This window comes from Daucus carota, chromosome 9, assembly GCF_001625215.2.
Source record: "Daucus carota subsp. sativus chromosome 9, DH1 v3.0, whole genome shotgun sequence".
Classification (NCBI taxonomy): Eukaryota; Viridiplantae; Streptophyta; class Magnoliopsida; order Apiales; family Apiaceae; genus Daucus; species Daucus carota.
Window position 1 is genome coordinate 1847045 of NC_030389.2, and position 17866 is coordinate 1864910.

At 34.8% G+C, this 17866-nt stretch overlaps 2 protein-coding genes across 2 annotated transcripts; both read left to right on the top strand.

The window, feature by feature from the left end:
- The first annotated feature begins 6071 nt into the window (after positions 1 to 6071).
- LOC108200426 (gallate 1-beta-glucosyltransferase 84A24) lies at positions 6072 to 7747 on the top strand. The gene has a single exon (XM_017368567.2). The coding sequence runs from the start codon at positions 6185 to 6187 to the stop codon at positions 7652 to 7654; it is 1470 nt and encodes a 489-aa protein (XP_017224056.2). The 5' UTR covers positions 6072 to 6184; the 3' UTR covers positions 7655 to 7747.
- A 7857-nt stretch (positions 7748 to 15604) lies between these two features.
- On the top strand, positions 15605 to 17279 carry LOC108201982 (gallate 1-beta-glucosyltransferase 84A24). The gene has a single exon (XM_017370333.2). The coding sequence runs from the start codon at positions 15743 to 15745 to the stop codon at positions 17156 to 17158; it is 1416 nt and encodes a 471-aa protein (XP_017225822.1). The 5' UTR covers positions 15605 to 15742; the 3' UTR covers positions 17159 to 17279.
- Positions 17280 to 17866: the final 587 nt, after the last annotated feature.

Here is a 17866-nt window from a genome sequence, read left to right on the forward strand (position 1 = left end):
GCTGCCAACAGAGAAAATGAAGAATCTTGCACTGCACTCCTCTATCAGCAAGCTGGAAACAGATGAGGAAACAGAATCAGATGAGGATCTAGCTCTTATGTCCAGGAAAATCAAGAGAATGATTGAAAAGAAAAACAAAATGAAGCGTGAAAAGGGCAAAGCTTTTGGTGCAAAGAAAGATCCAAAGGATGATGCATGTTTTGAATGTGGCAAGAAAGGGCATTTCAAAAGGGATTGCTACAAGCTAAAGAACAAGTCAAAGCCGCCTAGACAGCAAGCTGATTTTAAGAACAAAAAGAAATCCAAGGCACTTCTAACTTGGAGTGATGATGAAGATGAGTCAGCTTCTGATGATTCTAGTGATGAGATGGTGAATTTGGCTCTTGTTGGTCTCGATGGCTCAATTGATACAACGGATTCAGATACGGACACTAATAGTGAGGTAAACTCTATTAATTCTGAATTACATACTATTGATACAACTACTTGTGAACTAACCATGCAGGATAAGAGTTGTTTATCAATAATGGAACTCATTGATCTGAAGAATGAGAACTATGAGCTCGAGAAAGAAAATGTTCATTTGAAGAAAGTCATTGGTGATTTCTTGAATGAAAAGAGTGCCAAAGCTAGTAGTGGAATCATTGCTACCCTCAAGGAACAGATCTCACAACTTGAAGGGAACAACATGCAAATCCAAAGAAGGAATGATACACTCATGAAGGAACTCAGCTCGCTGAGAGCAGATCTTAAAGCTAAGGATGCAAGCTTGGAGGCATTCGAGTTAAGCAAATCCCAAAGCTTAGCCGAAATCTCTATTCAAGCTGAAAAGATCAAGTCATTGGAGCAAGAAGTCAAAGATCTTCAGAAAGCCATGGGAAAGTTTGTTCAAGGAGAAGAAAGTCTCAAATCTATATTGAAACAAGCTAAAGGTTCTCATGACAAAGGAGGCATTGGTGCAACTTCTACATCCACTTCTTCAATGAAATATGAAGGGAAAAATGGCATTCCATACAATTATGCCATGCCTTGGGTGACTTGTCACAAGTGTGGAAAGAAGGGCCATCTTGCTAATAATTGTCCAATGAAGAATTCTCAATCAGCAAGCTGGGGAAGGAAGTCAGCTCACTGGCAGTATGCTGACAACAGAAACAGACAGAAGACAGCTCCAAGACAGTATGCTGATAAGACCAGCAGAACATGGAAGAAGAGTTCTAAAGTGGTCCAAATGTGGATCAAGAAATCTGATCTTAATGTTCTATATGTTTTATCAACTAACACTGCTGGACCCAACAAAATTTGGGTACCAAAACGTTGAGTTGTTTGTGTTTGTTTTGTAGGTTTGTCTCGTGTCTAAAGTAAAGCCAAATCAATGGATATTGGATAGTGGATGCACTAGGCACATGAGTGGAGACAAATCTCAGTTTCTAAGCTTGAAGATGAAGAAGGGTGGACGTGTCACAATTGGTGATAGCAAAACTCTTCCTATTCTTGGCAAAGGAACTATAGGTAATAGTATCATTTCTATCAACAAAGTACAATATGTTAAAGGTCTTACTTATAACTTGCTTAGTATAAGTCAGTTATTTGATGATGGTCATATTGTTAACTTTGGTAAGGATGAATGTACTATACTTGTTGGTGCTAACAAAACTCCTCTAGTTGCAAAACGAGAAGGAAATATATATGTTTTGAACTTTGAAGAACAGGAGGCAGGTGTTTGTTTAGCAGCTGTGGATAATAATCCAGAAATTTGGCATAGGAGGCTTGGACATGCTCATATGGATCATCTCAGCAAGCTGTCAGCAAAGAAGCTTGTTCGAGGACTACCAAAGCTTAAGTATGTCAAAATGGAGACGTGTTCTGCTTGTCAATTGGGAAAGCAAACAAGGACTCCACATAAGGCAAAGAAAATGGTATCTACTTCTAAACCTTTAGAGCTTCTTCACTTGGATCTATTTGGTCCCGAAGCTTATAAGAGTATTGGAGGTAAACAATATGCCTTTGTTATAATTGATGATTATTCTAGATTCACTTGGGTATTATTCTTGCGTACTAAAGATTGTGCTTTTAGTGAATTTGAGAAGCTAATCAAGTTGCTTGAGAACAAACTAGATACAAGACTTGTAGGTATTCGAAGTGATCATGGTGGGGAATTCCAAAAAGACTTCATTACTTATTGTGAAGAAAGAGGAATCTCACATGAGTTCTCAGCACCTCGTACACCTCAGCAAAATGGAGTTGTAGAGCGTAAGAACAGGTCCTTACAAGAAACAGCTAGGACATTGCTGCAGGAGAGCAAGCTGCCAAGAAGCTTTTGGGCAGAAGCTGTCAACACAGCATGCTATGTTCTTAACAGAGTGCTTATCAGGCCAATTCTCAACAAGACTCCTTATGAATTGCTAAGGAAAAAGAAGCCTAACATCAGCTATTTCAAGGTTTTTGGATCTAAGTGCTTCGTTCTCAAAACCATTGATAGGGATGGTAAATTCGACTCTAAATCTTATGAAGCTATATTTTTGGGATATTCTTTAACAAGTCGTGCTTATAGAGTGTATAATCTTGCTAAACATACTGTTGAAGAGTCTATTGATGTTTCATTTCAAGAGTCTACTGATGATCTTGCAAGGGATGAGGAAGAATGTGCAGGTACAGGTACTAGCAGCAAGCTGACAGTGAAGGAAACTGGAAATCAGCAAGCTGACAAGTCAACTGCCACAACTTCAGAAGGCAATAAAGCTACTGAATCCACTCCATCTCTTGAAGAAACTTTGGATAAGATGTCAAAGCTTTCATTGGATGAATCCAGAGGTCAAACTTCATCAGCAAGCCAAAATGTTGTTGATCAGACTCCTCCTAGGCAGACTACAAGGAATGAAGAGGTCATAGCTCAACATAATCTACCAAAGTCAACTAGAACAGTGAAGAATCATCCTCCTCAGTTGATCATTGGAGATAAATCAGCTGGAATCAAGACAAGGAAAGCTCAAGCCAACATTTGTGCTTATGCTGCCTTTATAGCTCAAGAGGAACCAAAGAATGTTCAAGAAGCTTTACAAGATGAAAATTGGATCATGGCAATGCAAGAAGAACTCAACCAATTTGAAAGATGTGATGTTTGGGAACTTGTAGATCCACCAGAGGATGCTTCAATTGTTGGAACCAAATGGGTGTTCAAGAATAAAGTTGATGAATTTGGTACTATCACTCGAAACAAAGCTAGACTTGTTGCACAAGGATACAATCAGCAAGAAGGAATTGATTTTGATCAAACATATGCTCCGGTTGCAAGATTGGAATCTATTAGGATGCTATTATCATTTGCATGCTACAAGAAGTTCAAGCTACATCAAATGGATGTCAAAAGTGCATTCTTAAATGGATATCTAAAGGAAGAAGTCTATGTCAAGCAACCACCAGGATTCGAGGATGAAAAATATCCAAACCGTGTCTACAAGCTCAAGAAAGCACTATATGGATTAAGGCAAGCACCTCGGTCATGGTATGAAAGGTTAAGTGAATTTTTGATCAAAAATGGTTTCATTAGAGGTAAAATTGATCCTACTTTGTTTACTATCTTTAAAGGTCAAGATATATTAGTTGTTCAAATATATGTAGATGATATTATATTTGGATCTACTAATGATTCTTTGTGTAAGTGGTTTTCAAAGTGCATGCATAGTGAGTTTGACATGAGCATGATGGGAGAGCTCAATTATTTCTTGGGGCTCCAAATTAAACAAACTCCAGAAGGAATTTATGTGCATCAATCCAAGTATATCAAGAATCTACTCAAAAGATTTGGATATGAGAATATCAAGGCGAAAACAACACCGATGAGCGTTGTCAGCAAGCTGACAGCAGACGAAAATGGTAAAGATGTTGATATTCGAATGTATAGAGGTATGATTGGAAGTTTACTTTATCTTACAGCCTCTAGACCTGATATTATGTATAGTGTTTGTGTTTGTGCTAGATTTCAAGCAAAACCAAAGGATTCTCACTTACAAGCTGTTAAAAGAATATTTAAATATTTAAGTGGAACTATTTCTTTGGGCTTATTCTATCCTATCACAAATGCTTTTGATCTTGTTGGGTATAGTGATGCAGATTATGCAGGTAGTCAAACTGATAGAAAAAGTACAAGTGGTGTTTGTGCATTTTTGGGTCAAAGCTTAGTTTCTTGGTTAAGCAAGAAGCAAACTTCAGTTGCTCTATCTACGGCTGAGGGGGAGTATTTAGCAGCTGGTAGCTGTTGCTCTCAAATGCTATGGATGAGACAACAATTGAAGGACTTTGGAATCAAATGCAAGCAAACTCCTATCTTTTGTGACAACACAAGTACAATCAACATTTCAGAAAATCCAGTCAATCATTCAAGGACAAAGCATATTGATGTTCGACATCATTTTCTGAGAGACAATGTTGCAAAGGGTGCTGTCAAGTTAATTTTTGTGGCTACAGCAGATCAGCTAGCTGACATTTTCACAAAACCTCTTCCTGAAGAACGATATATCGTGCTGAGAAGGGAATTGGGTATGTGTGATGTGCAGTCAGCAAGCTAATAAGCTTGGTCCGGGTACTCTCAGTTATTATGACCATTATGTGCTGATTTTCTACCCTTTTGATGATTAAGGGGGAGAAAATTTAGGAACCTGGTTTGTGTTGTGAATGTTATATCTGTTGTATAGTTTAATGTTATAAGATTGCTATATTCAGGGGGAGTATTATTACTTTTCCTAAATATAGTGTAATCATCAAAAAGGGGGAGATTGATACTCTCGAGATTTTGATGATCACACTAACAGCAACTTGATAACATAAAACTGTACTCTGGTAGCTAGCTGAGAACGAGATTATAACTGTGCTAACAGCTAATGTCTTTTGAAGTTATCATTGTTCAGTCAGCAAGCTTACAGGAATATTGACAGACTATCAGCAAGCTCACAGCGTGAACAGAATAACAGATGGATAAGAATCAAAGTCGAAAAGCAAGGAGATTTATTAGGAATCGATTTGTAAGGACTTTAATATTTATATATGACTTATATAAATATTAGAGCTCAGTTTTAAATTAGTATTTCAAACAAAAACGATTTCCTAACTTATAGGAGTGTTTATCTCTTTCGATCTTATCTCTAAAACTACTCCTATTTGAATTCAAATTATGGTTTTATAAATAAACGTTTACTGAGTTGTTTCAAACGTCTTTATGCTCTTACTCAGTAAAGATAACATTATTCAAACGTTCATTATTCAAGCAAATTAAACGTGAGGTTGTTGAACCAAGAACGTTGGATAGTTTGTTGAGTTATGACCGTTTGGAATGATGGTATATAAACTTGAGTGTGGTTTCCGTTTTGGTAGAGAACAAGAACACACATCAAGTTTCTGAAATACAACACACTTACATTGCAAAATCTTTACTTGAGCTCTAGTACTTATATTCGATTATATATCTATATTGAGTTCATAGTTTCGGTTGTATTACACTCACACATTGTATTGTTCAAAGTGTAATGGTTTGTTGCTGTGTATCGAGCTTGTGAAACAAGGGAACAAGGGGACTAGTTAGCTAGAAGAGTATACTTGGGAAGTATAGGTCTTGGAGAGCTTTTGGTTCGTGGTTCAGGGGTTTCAGCAAGCTGATAACAGGAACAAGGGATAAAGGGAGTTATATTATTGAATCATTGTAATTGTTAACATTATTGATTAATAATATAATCTCTTACCAGTTGGTAGGGGACCAGGACGTAGACCATTAGGGTTAGGGGTCGAACCTGGCTAAAATTCTCTGTGTTGCTAGCTTACTGATTATATCTGTTTTGCATTGCATCTGCATTGTTAGCTAGCTGACTGTTTACTCTGAAATTAACAGCAAGCTGTCAGTGACAGTATAAATATTCGGTAACATTAAAAATCGGTCATATTAGCCATAACACCTATTCACCCCCCCTCTAGGTGTGTAATTTCATAGTATTCATAAATAATATATATAATAGATTCAATTTTTTTGAAATACACAAAAAAATAAAGGTCATATAAAATAAGACGAACGGAGTATTACTATTTCAACAAGTTCAATTATAAAAAATAGCCGAGACAAACACTCCTTCATATTTGTTTGTTTGATTTCAAGCAAAACCCACAAGCAGTTGACTCGTAAGTCTTGATCTTCGAAAATATGTCGAATGCTATGAAATCTCGAGATCTTGTTCATGTCTTACTAGTCTCTTTCCCTGCTCAAGGCCATGTCAACCCTCTACTCAGACTCGGCAACCTCCTTGCCTCCACAGGCCTCCTCGTCACCTTCTCGGCCCCCGAAAGTATCGGAAGCTCTATGAGAAAAGCTAACAAGAACATCGACGACCTCACTCAGGTCGGTGAAGGCATGATCCGGTTCGAGTTCTTCGATGACGGATTAGGCCAACACGATGATCCGAGACGCAATGATCTCGACACCTATATTCGGCATCTTGAGTTGCACGGAAAAGAGGCCGTTACTAGATTTGTGGAAAAACATAACAAACAAGGCCAGCCCGTGGCGTGCCTCATCAACAATCCGTTCATTCCATGGGTCACTGATATTGCTCATGACCTCAAAATCCCGAACGCGGTGCTTTGGGTACAATCTTGCGCTTGTTTATCCGCTTATTATCATTACTATAACAAATTGGCCATATTTCCGGATGAGACTAATCCGGAGATTGATGTCCAATTGCCATCCATGCCTTTGCTGAAACACGACGAGGTCCCTAGCTTCTTGCACCCTCATAGTCCTTACACTGTTTTAGGAAGAGCAATCTTAGGCCAGTTCAAGAATTTGTCGAAAACGTTTTGTGTGCTCATAGAAACATTTGAAGAACTCGAAAGTGAGCTCGTTGATTACATGTCAAAATTCTGCCTCATCAAACCTATTGGTCCATTATTCAAGAATCCTAAATCTTCGAACTCTAGCATCCAAGGCGATTTCATAAAAGCCGACGATTGCCTCAGTTTCTTGGACTCCAAGGAACCCGCGTCAGTTGTGTACATATCATTCGGCAGTGTTGTTGCTCTAAGTCAAGAACAAGCCGAGGAAATTGCTTTCGGGCTTCTGAATTCGGGTGTTTCGTTTTTGTGGGTTTTAAGGCCGCCTCACCCGAATTTCGACCCTGTAATTCTCCCCGAAACTTTTTTGGAAAAAATTGGCGAACGTGGAAAAATTGTGCAATGGTGCGCGCAAAAAGAAGTCCTCCAACACCCATCCGTGGCCTATTTTGTAACGCATTGCGGATGGAACTCGACGTTGGAGGCGATTACTAGCGGCGTCCCGGTGGTGGCCTTTCCAGCATGGGGTGATCAAGTGACGAATGCAAAGTACTTGGTTGAAGTGTTACACTTGGGAGTTAGACTAAGTAGAGGTGACCAAACTGAAAAAGTTGCGATTTCGAGGGACCGAATTGAAAATTGCTTGAAAGAGGCTTTTGGACCTAAGGCAGCTGAGCTGAAAAAAAATGCACTCAAGTGGAAGCAAGTGGCGGAGGAAGGGGTGGCTGAGGGTGGCTCATCAGATCGGAATTTGAAAGACTTTGTGGACAAAATTAGAGACGTATCAAAGTTGGGTGGGGTTGATGTGAACCCCCTTGTTGTGAATGAAAAATCCCGCACGTAACTATCTTTAATTTTTATAAATAAGTCAAATATTGTGTTGGTTGATGAAGTCTTCTTCCATGTTTTAATAATTAACATGGTAATTGTTGATGAATTATTCTTCCAAGTTTTAACGATCAACATGGTAATTTTGAGCCGTTACTGGGTTTTAAATTATTACTCATGATTGAAAATGACTTAATGTGATATGTGCAGTGTACATTTTTTGTTGGGATAGTTTTATATTATAAATGATCTACTCCCTCAGTTTCCTTTTACATGCGCATTTTGGTTTTCGAAAAATCAAATTGACTAATTTTTGACTAAATATTATAAATTATCTATTCATTTATATAATCCGAAAGTTGCATATTAAAATAGACAAAATATAATTTCTAATGATATAATTTTTATTATTATTTTCAATTATATAACATATGTAAATTTCAGTCAAAATATAGTCAATTTAAATAATCAAAAATGAAAATGGACATATAAAAGTGGATGGAGGGAGTATAAGTTATTAAAACAACATACTAAGATATAAATTTAAGGGATCATTTATTTTAGTATTAAAGTTGATTTTTATTAAATAAGTCATAAAACAAAGTGAATCGATAAACAAATATATCATAGTAACTTCTAATTTTAAATTAATTTTTAATTTATTTTTAATTTTAAACGGAGTCTTAACTTACGATCTGAAGAGTTATTTGTTAACTTAGAATCGGACAAGGGCAAGTTCAATAGGTTACCTAAATATGGCACATTTAGATAACGTATCACAAAAATGATCGCTAACAGTACCTAAATCACTAGCACAACTCTAAATTTACTAGCCATTAACTATTTTACATAACCATGTAGTCATTACCTATTCAATATTTATAAATAAAAAATTCATTTCTCTCTTTCTTTTATCTCTTTCATCCCTTTTCCCTTCTTTCCCTCAAATTTATTATTAAAATAATAGTAGGGAACAAAAATAGAGATTATTATTAGAGTTGACACTAAAATTTGATTACTTAAATCACTATGACTCACTAAGACTCGTTAATTTATACTTCCTATGTCCCTCTCATTTCTTTACAGTTACTATTTTGAGATGTCCCTCTCATTTCTTTACGTTTATGTAAATAGTAAGTTTTTCTTATTATTACACCCACTATCTTCCCCTACTATCTCATATTTAACAATAAAAACTACTATTACACCCATTACTTTCCTCCGCTATCTCAAATCTATTATTAAATATTGATAGATCCCATCATTTTACCGACTTTTCACTTTAATCATTTTTTATACATTATCTTGGTGTCTGTGTCACTCTCCAATGTAAACATTGATGGAGACCGAGGGTGTATTATTAATAAGTAACAGCACAGGTCACATACTGGACTTGCTCTAACACTAACCCTTCCGTCGAGAATTGATGATAGCGCTTGACCATAAATGCACACTTTTTTCGAGAGTAGAGTTAATGCTTACTGAATTGAGTTACTCCCTCCGTCCCTTTTTATATGTTTTCATTTGACTTTTGACCAGTCAAATCGACCAAATTTTGATTAAAGATTACAAATTATCTCTTTATTATTTTCAAAATCTGAAAGTTGTATATTAAAATACACTAAATATACTTTCTAATGATATAATTTTTATTATTTTTTGAATTATATGATATATGTAAAATTTCAGTCAAAATATAGTCAATTTGACTAGTCAAAAGTCAAACGGAAACATATAAAAGGGGACCGAGGGAGTATTTAACTAATCAAATTAGTTAGTGGAGTATTTTATTTAAAATTATTTGTTAAATTAATGTATAGTTAATTTTTCTTTTAACGGTTTTTCTAGTGTGTGCCCATACGCACATGCTAAGCACCAAAATTTATAAAATTAGATGATTTTAATTGATTGCTACTTTCTTTATAATAGTGGACCCCTGCAAATTCACCAACTACACCAATTAAACTTCACCATAATTATAAAATTTGGAGTTTAGCACGTGCGCATTGGCACACACCAGACAAACTCTTCTTTTAAACAGACATATGACAGGTTACTCATTAAACTCTCCATGCGGCTTATTCAAAAATAATTTCAAAGTATTCAAAGTCCATTAGCTCTTATATATATTATAATAATGTTCTAAAAATCAGCTATTAATCGGGATTAATCTCTGTTCGGTTGGTCACCATCTCGATTAAGTGTTAATCGGTGAAAAAATCATTTTTCGGAAAAATCGGTCAAAAGCTGGATTAATCGGTCAAAAGATGGTAAAATCAGCAAAAATCGGTAAATTTAAAAAAATTAAGTCATAGTAAAAAGAAATCTAAAAACTAAAAATTAATATAAAACACATTGTACCATTGTCTTATGAGATGAATTGACCTAAATATTTAGAAAATGGATTTTTGGTGGATAAAATCATTGATTTTTTCATTTATAGAATTATATAATTATAAATCTATTGTAAATAAATATAAATATATTTATCTAGTTTAAAAAATAATATTAAATTGATTCCGATTAATAATCTAATTAATCACTCTAATTAATCCCCGATTATCCGATTAATCGATAGACGGTTTTTTCGCCAACTAAGTCCGATTTCCGCTTTTTATAATACTGTATATTAACGGTAAATGATTTATATGAGCTAGTAATATGATCCGGAATCTATAATTTTTCTCGACAACTTTCAAGCATGGTCAATAATATTTTATGGTTAATGTTCCTTGTTTTGGAGGCTCGCAGCCTCGCACAATTTAATAAATAAAACGTTTTGGGAGCTTCAAGGCAAGCGACATGCACTACAAAAAAGAAGCTATTTTTGACCGTCAAAATCTGGTATTTTTGACTGTTAACAATCGAAAATAATTATTTTCGATCGGAAAAAATTGGTCGAATATAAATTAGTCGAAATTAAAAACCCGGTCAAAAATATTTAATTTCCACCGTTTACGGTCGAATATAATCGCTGGTCGAAATTTCCGGTCGAAAATAACCGCTTTTTCTTGTAGTGGGGCTCACACGTTCTTACAAATTCAGGCCGGCTTAAATAGTTCTTAAGCATTGGGGTATGGATATTCAGTCGGAAATTTTTGAAAAAATTTATTTATGAAATTTGATTATATTTAATTAAAATTTTAAAAATTTATCAAAATTTTGAGATATATAATTAGAATTTAAATATATATTCTATAAAATCTGATGATAGTCGATTAGTATTTTAAATTATGTTTAAAAATCAATGATATTCAATTGAGATTATTTAACATCCATTTGAATACGGTGGCATTCAAATGTCGATGGATATTTTTGAATTTAATAAAGATTTTTGTGAATTGTTCATTATAATATATGTTTTTTGAAATCATACAAAAATTTATGCGATTTTGAAGTTTTTGCTTATATCCTAAAGGATATATATACATTCCGTGACATTTTATCTAAGACATGCATAAAATCAAAAGGCTTATTTCTCCATATGCCATCCAAGTTTGCTCTAATATTCACGCTGACCCTTAAAGTTTAAAAATGAACGGTCCGGCCCTTCAAATATTGTTAATGTTGAACTTAGCCATAGTGATTGAAAAGTGAATGGCACGCTCTCCGGCTGAGAGTGACCGACTCTGCTCTAGTCTTTGGCTCTTCCTTTCACCACTTCCTTTCAAGCATACTGTAGTATATGTATGTATATAGGCTACCATCCAAATGTGTATCAAGTCTTGCGAATTATATCTTTTTTTAAACGCAGATATGTTATTAGTTTATACAGCGGTGACTTATAATGTTTTTTATTTATTAATTTGTTATATTTTAATATTTAGTTTTATTATGAAAAATTATACTAGAATCATATACATTTTTAATCAAAAAGAATTTTAAATAATAAATGAATGTGTTTGGGTTAATATAAATTTATTGGGAGTTTTAGATAAATATTTTTTATTTAAGATTTTGAATAATTTCTTAATACTCCCTCCGTCCGCCTTTTACATATTCCTTTTTTAAAAAATTGTTTTAAAATACATGTCTCGTTTATCTTTTCAAAGCATTTTTTTGAATGCTTTTTCAAAAAATATCCTTTGAATACGAGTTTTCATGTTTGATTACCACGCATATATGCATAAATTAATTTTATTAATTTATATGATGTACAAATATTTTTTTAAAATATATATATTTCCAACAATATATTAGAGCTTAGCTCTTTCTAGAGATTCTTGGCCAGGAAATAGAAGAGAAGTTTTGGAAGGAAGTGAATTAAAAGAAAGAAGAAAAGAGGCGGAGATGGGAGATTTACATGGACAAGATTAATAAAAAGAGAAGAAAGATAAGGGTAATCTAGCTAGTCTCAGCCAATGTATCATTAATTAGTGTATTGATAAGTGAGAATATAGTTGAGTTTCAAAAAAATCACAATAAATATAGGGATTTAGTACATTGAGAAATGAGAACATATTTTACTCCTATTCAAACATAAAATGATAAATAATATTTTTTTTGTTATGACGTATTTTACTAGCTATGTCGCCGTCTTGTAAACAAGTGAACATATGCTAATAAGCATATACAAGTATCTGGTTAGTATGGATTTGAGCAAGGGGTGCCATGCACGAGCGGAGCGAAAACAATGTATGGCTAGGCCTGGTTACTTGCATTTTTTCGCGATTGTAATCTACTTGCCCTTGGTTTTTACATTTCGTCTCATTCTATCCGGTTCATGTAACTTCAATGGTTAGACCATCCACTTTTTAACTTTAAGGGTCAACGTGAACATCATAGCAAACTTAGATGGCAGATAGAGGAATAAGCCAAATCAAAATCATACCAATCCATTAAAATTCTATATTTTACATAACTTAAGATTTAAAAAGAAGTAAATTTATATATAAGTCATAAAAAATTTTGTTTTATTAATTTGAATAAATTTCTTGAAAAATTATCATTTGTCAGAGTGACAATTAGTAATAATATAATAATGTAATATTGTAAAAGAGGGGATTTGTATCCTCTTGATCAGAGGTTGGGCTTCCGAATGGAGAAGAATTTGTGATTATGCCTCCTGGGCTAGAGCATGTCGCTTAAGTGCGGTTTATTTTGGTTTGGTTCACGTGGTTTGCATGCTATTACATGAACTCGTGGGTTTACCCCGTGCGCACCCAAAAGAGTAGCGGATGCGGGTCCCTACATTAAAAAATAAATAAATCAGAATGAGTCATCAAACGACTAAGATTTGCAATTTTTACGGATCTACCTGTAACTAAAGAAATTAACTGATAAACTTATTACACAAACTAAAGATGCTCCTAATAATTGATTCTAACATTATTTTTATTGCAGAATTTTAAATTAAAATTCAATAATAAAGTTTTAAAACATAAACTTCAATATATAATTATTATGTTTTACTGAAATAAAAACATATATAATAAATATTATTAATTAGGCCAGGGCTAATATAAATTATTTAATCAACTAAGAGTAAGTCCAACAGCTGCCCTATTTAGTGTCCTAAGTCATAATATAGGGCATTTGATGAAAAAATTTGATCCAACAATGTCCTAGTGATGCCCTATATCACTAGGACAACCCATTCAAGCCCTACCCTATCCCATATTTTATAATAAATTATTACCAACACTCTCTTTCTCTCTCTATTTTATATTATGTTTTAATGATGAAAGTGAACTTTTAATAATAAAATATTAAACATATAGTGAAAATAAGGCACATTGTTGGAGTTGAAGTTAGTAGAATATGTTCTAAACTATTAGGACATAATTTTTTATATTATATTTAAGGCTCCAACTAGGACACTGTTGGACTTGCTCTAAATAAACATGAGCAAGATACTTGCAAATTGCAATTCTATTGAGAAAGTGTATATACCATTGCCGATTCTTCCTTCACTCTGTAAAAACTGGGCACAATTTTACCAGTGCATAAACCATTGACAAATTTATGGGAAGCATCAGGAACAATAGAGAGTTTACAACTAAATGTTAATGACAATTAACATGACTCAACTAATAGAGAAGAGTAGGTACAAAACCAGATAGAGCAACATTTACTAGTCGGCTACATTGTAAATCATGTCTCTTAATCTGAAATGAAACTAAGCAGGACTATATATATCCATTCAACTACAATGTTTAAACTACGCCTCCTCAATACTCCCCCTCAAGCTAATGAGTTAGAACGAAATGGAACTCTTAACTTCAAGACATAAACTGGTGCGAACTAGCCTATGTTGTATTATCCGCCCCTTCATTAATCACAAGTTATATCAAATAGTTGGAGTGTACCGTATTCATTCATCATTGTGACAGGTTCTCCATATTAACGCCAATAGAAGACTAGTTAAAACTCACATCCCGACTAGATCTAATCGTTACTAAAGGACTTGACTTTGTTTGTCATTAGAGAATTCCTGGCTAAGCAATTGTCTTTGGAGGACTGTTTCAATTTCATTCAAGTCCTGATTATGCTTGCCATTTAAGGACCCTAGCTTTTCTTGCCATTAGAGGAATCCCTGCTTTGCTTGCTAATAGAGGACTGTGTTAACTACTTAACTTCATTCAAATCTTTACTTTGCTTGTCATTAGAGTATTGTGGTGAACACATATCCTGACTACGCTTGTCACGAGAAGACCATTGCTCAAAAAGCTCAAATAAAGTAAACAGCCAATTTGACGCTATGCAAGCTCAATTATAAATGCTCAGAGAGCACAAATAAATTAATCAGCCAACTTGACGCTATGCAAGCTCAACTGTAAATGTTCACAGAGCTCAAAATTATCAGCCAACTTGATGTTAATTAGGTAAGCTACTGTAAATACTTACAGAGCTCAAAATTATTAACCAACTTAACGCTATACAAACTTAACTCTAAATGCTCACAAAGCAGAAAATAAGCATGAGTACTCAGTCACTTCAATGGATTGGAGTGACCTCTCAGTTTTAACAACCAATGAATGGTGGCTTTAGAAAGTTTACGAAGGAGAATTCATTTTAATAAAACAGTACTTCTTGCGGTCTGCCAATCCTCCAATTTTTTCAGCTCGATCTATAATTCATCTAAGATAACTAGCTCATCGATCTTTAATTAATACTCAAACAAATATTGATGATAATCATATATCAAATCACTTTCAAGTTAAGTCATCTCTTCTCCCTTTGCTTCTAGTATTAACTCTCTTCTTTGACAATACTTCGAAGCTTCTACTCTGCCTCTTTTACCCCAAGTTGCTTCACCTTCTCACTGCTCAAAATAATTAATTGTTGAGAACATGTCTGATACAGAGTACTTGAGAGCCATCAACTTCTTTTTAGTGAGAGAGTCTTTTTCCAGAAACTCTAAAGAGAGGATATTTAAAGACCTATGCAGCTATGCTCCTGATATTTAACTATGTCACTACTATCGAATGCTTCAATTTTGCTGGAGAGTTCTCCAATCTCAACTAATGCGCTCTCAACCTCTGCCTGTTGTGCAACCGAGAAAGAATTCCTTGCTTCGTCTAATGTAATCTTCATTAATGCCTCAAAAATAATCTTCTTATATCTTGTATTTATGTAAATTGGTTCATTAGCTGACATCAAAATCCCCCCTGCTAGTTAATAATTTTCATCATTTTGATAGAACAGTACGTACTCCCGGAACCCATTCAGATCACAAATTACAAAATACTACTCCCTCTGTTAGTGTTAGAATATAATAGTGGCGTGACACTAATATTTTTATTCACAAAAAAGAAATTTGGAAAATAATATGTATCAGTATACGGTCAAAACTTTTAAAAGTACGTGAAAAAAAAAGTAAAGCGACTATTATATCTTATTAACAGAGGGAGAGGGAGTACATTATAACATTCTAAAGCAATGTTTTATTTTAAAACACAGATCATTGTGTATTTATATGTGCAGTTGAAGTAGCTCAAACTTGAGAATATGTGACAGAGCACAAGATTCCGAAAAAATTTATTTCTAATTTTTTGATCTACCCTTCAAGAAAGAACCAGGAGGGTTGACGGTTAAGTAAAAATGCCTAGCTAGCTACAAATATTTCAAAACCTTGATCCTAGAAAACAAGTCATCAGATACAATGAATACTCAAGATCTTGTTCATGTCTTACTGGTCTCTTATCCTGCTCAAGGCCATATTACCCCTTTGCTCAGATTAGGCAATCTCCTTGCTTCCACAGGTCTCCTTGTCACCTTCTCAACTACAAAAGATGCTGGAAGTTCCATCCGAAAAGCTAGCAAAAACATCGATGAGGCCAGTCCAGTTGGTGATGGTATGATCCGGTTCGAGTTCTTCGATGATGGACTAGTCCAAAATAATGATGGTCAGGAACGCCCAAGTCTTGACTACAAAGTTGCTCAGGTTGCGTTGCATGGAACAGAGGCCGTCACGAGAATTGTCAAAAAACACGAAAGAGAAGGCCGCCCTGTGGCGTGCCTAATCAACAATCCTTTCGTTCCATGGGTTTCGAATATTGCTGAGACACTAAACATTCCAAATGCAGTGCTTTGGGTGCAATCTTGCGCTTGTTTTTCAGCTTATTATCATTACTACAACAAACTGGCTATATTTCCAACCGAATCTGACCCCGAAATTGATGTCCAATTGCCTTCCATGCCTTTACTCAAACATGATGAGATCCCTAGCTTCTTGCACCCTCAAACTCCTTTTCCGGTTTTGAGAGAAGTTATTTTAGGCCAGTTCAAAATGTTGCCGAAAACATTTTGTGTACTGGTAGAAACATTTCAAGAACTCGAAACTGAAGTCATTGAATACATGTCAAAATTTTGTCTTCTAAAACCTATTGGTCCATTATTCAAGAACCCTAAATCTTCGAACTCTAGCATTCAAGCTGATTTCATTAAAGTCGACGACTGCATGGATTTCTTGAACTCCAAGGAACATGCAACAGTTGTTTATATATCGTTTGGTAGCGTTGTTTCTTTAAATCAAGAACAAACAAATGAAATCGCTTATGGAATTCTGAATTCCGGTGTTTCATTTCTATGGGTCTTAAAGCAACCTACCATGCCTGGTTCCGGCCTCAGTGTTGTTTTACCTGAAAATTTCCTGGAAAAAATTGGTGACAAGGGCAAAGTTGTGAATTGGTGCGCACAAAAAGAAGTTCTTCAACATCCATCCGTGGCATGTTTTGTAACACATTGCGGATGGAACTCGACGTTGGAGGCGATTAGTAGTGGCGTCCCGGTGGTGGCCTTTCCGGCGTGGGGTGATCAAGTGACTAATGCCAAGTACTTGGTTGATGTGTTAGAGGTGGGAGTTAGGTTAAGTAGAGGTGACCAAACTGAAAAAGTTGCGATTTCGAGGGACCGAATTGAAAAGTGCTTGAAAGAGGCTTTTGGACCCAAGGCAGCTGAGCTGAAAAAGAATGCACTCAAGTGGAAGCAAGTGGCGGAAGAAGCGGTGGCTGAAGGTGGCTCATCTGATCGGAATTTGAAAGACTTTGTGGACAAAATTAAGAATGTACCTCCGTAACAATTAATTAAGTGTTCTTAAATTTTAAGATAATGATAGCAATTGATTAAGTCTTTAGGTACACGTTATGTATTTTACTCTTATATATAATTCCAAGACTTGCAGTAAAAGATCTAATATCGTTATTTATATTACAATAAATAAATTATGATATTAAATTATATTATGAGAGAGAGTATTTGGACTATTTAATATGAGTACTCACAAGACTATACACCGCAACAAAACCAGCTTTTTAAAATGGATTTCTTACGACGGAATTGTTTGCTCGCAAAATTTATGACGGAAACCAAAAATCCGTCAAAATTTCTTATCATTACTTATGACGGAATCATTTCGTGTCGTATTTACTTTTTTCATGCGCTAGAATTTTGACACAAACAAATATAATATAATAAAAAAAATTCCTGCGAACGAAATCGTCGTAAAGTAACTTTTACATTTACGACGTCATTTCCGTCGCAAGGTTATGCATTTACGACGAACATTTTCTGTCATAAGTCAACAAAAAATTCTCCATACACGTACCATCCTAAATTAAGAATCTATTTCTGTCGTAAGTTTTGTGGAGCCCACTCATATTTAGCTATAACGAAATTATTAATTTCTGACGAATTTTATGCATTTGACCAAAATTTTAATTTTAGATGGCTATAAAAACGACGAAAAATTTCCGTCTTAATTACATATTTTTTTGGCGGAACTAGT

Excerpts from the sequence above, each read along its gene's own strand:
- LOC108201982 (XM_017370333.2), top strand. The coding sequence starts at position 15,743 with ATGAATACTCAAGATCTTGTTCATGTCTTACTGGTCTCTTATCCTGCT.
- LOC108200426 (XM_017368567.2), top strand. The coding sequence starts at position 6,185 with ATGTCGAATGCTATGAAATCTCGAGATCTTGTTCATGTCTTACTAGTC.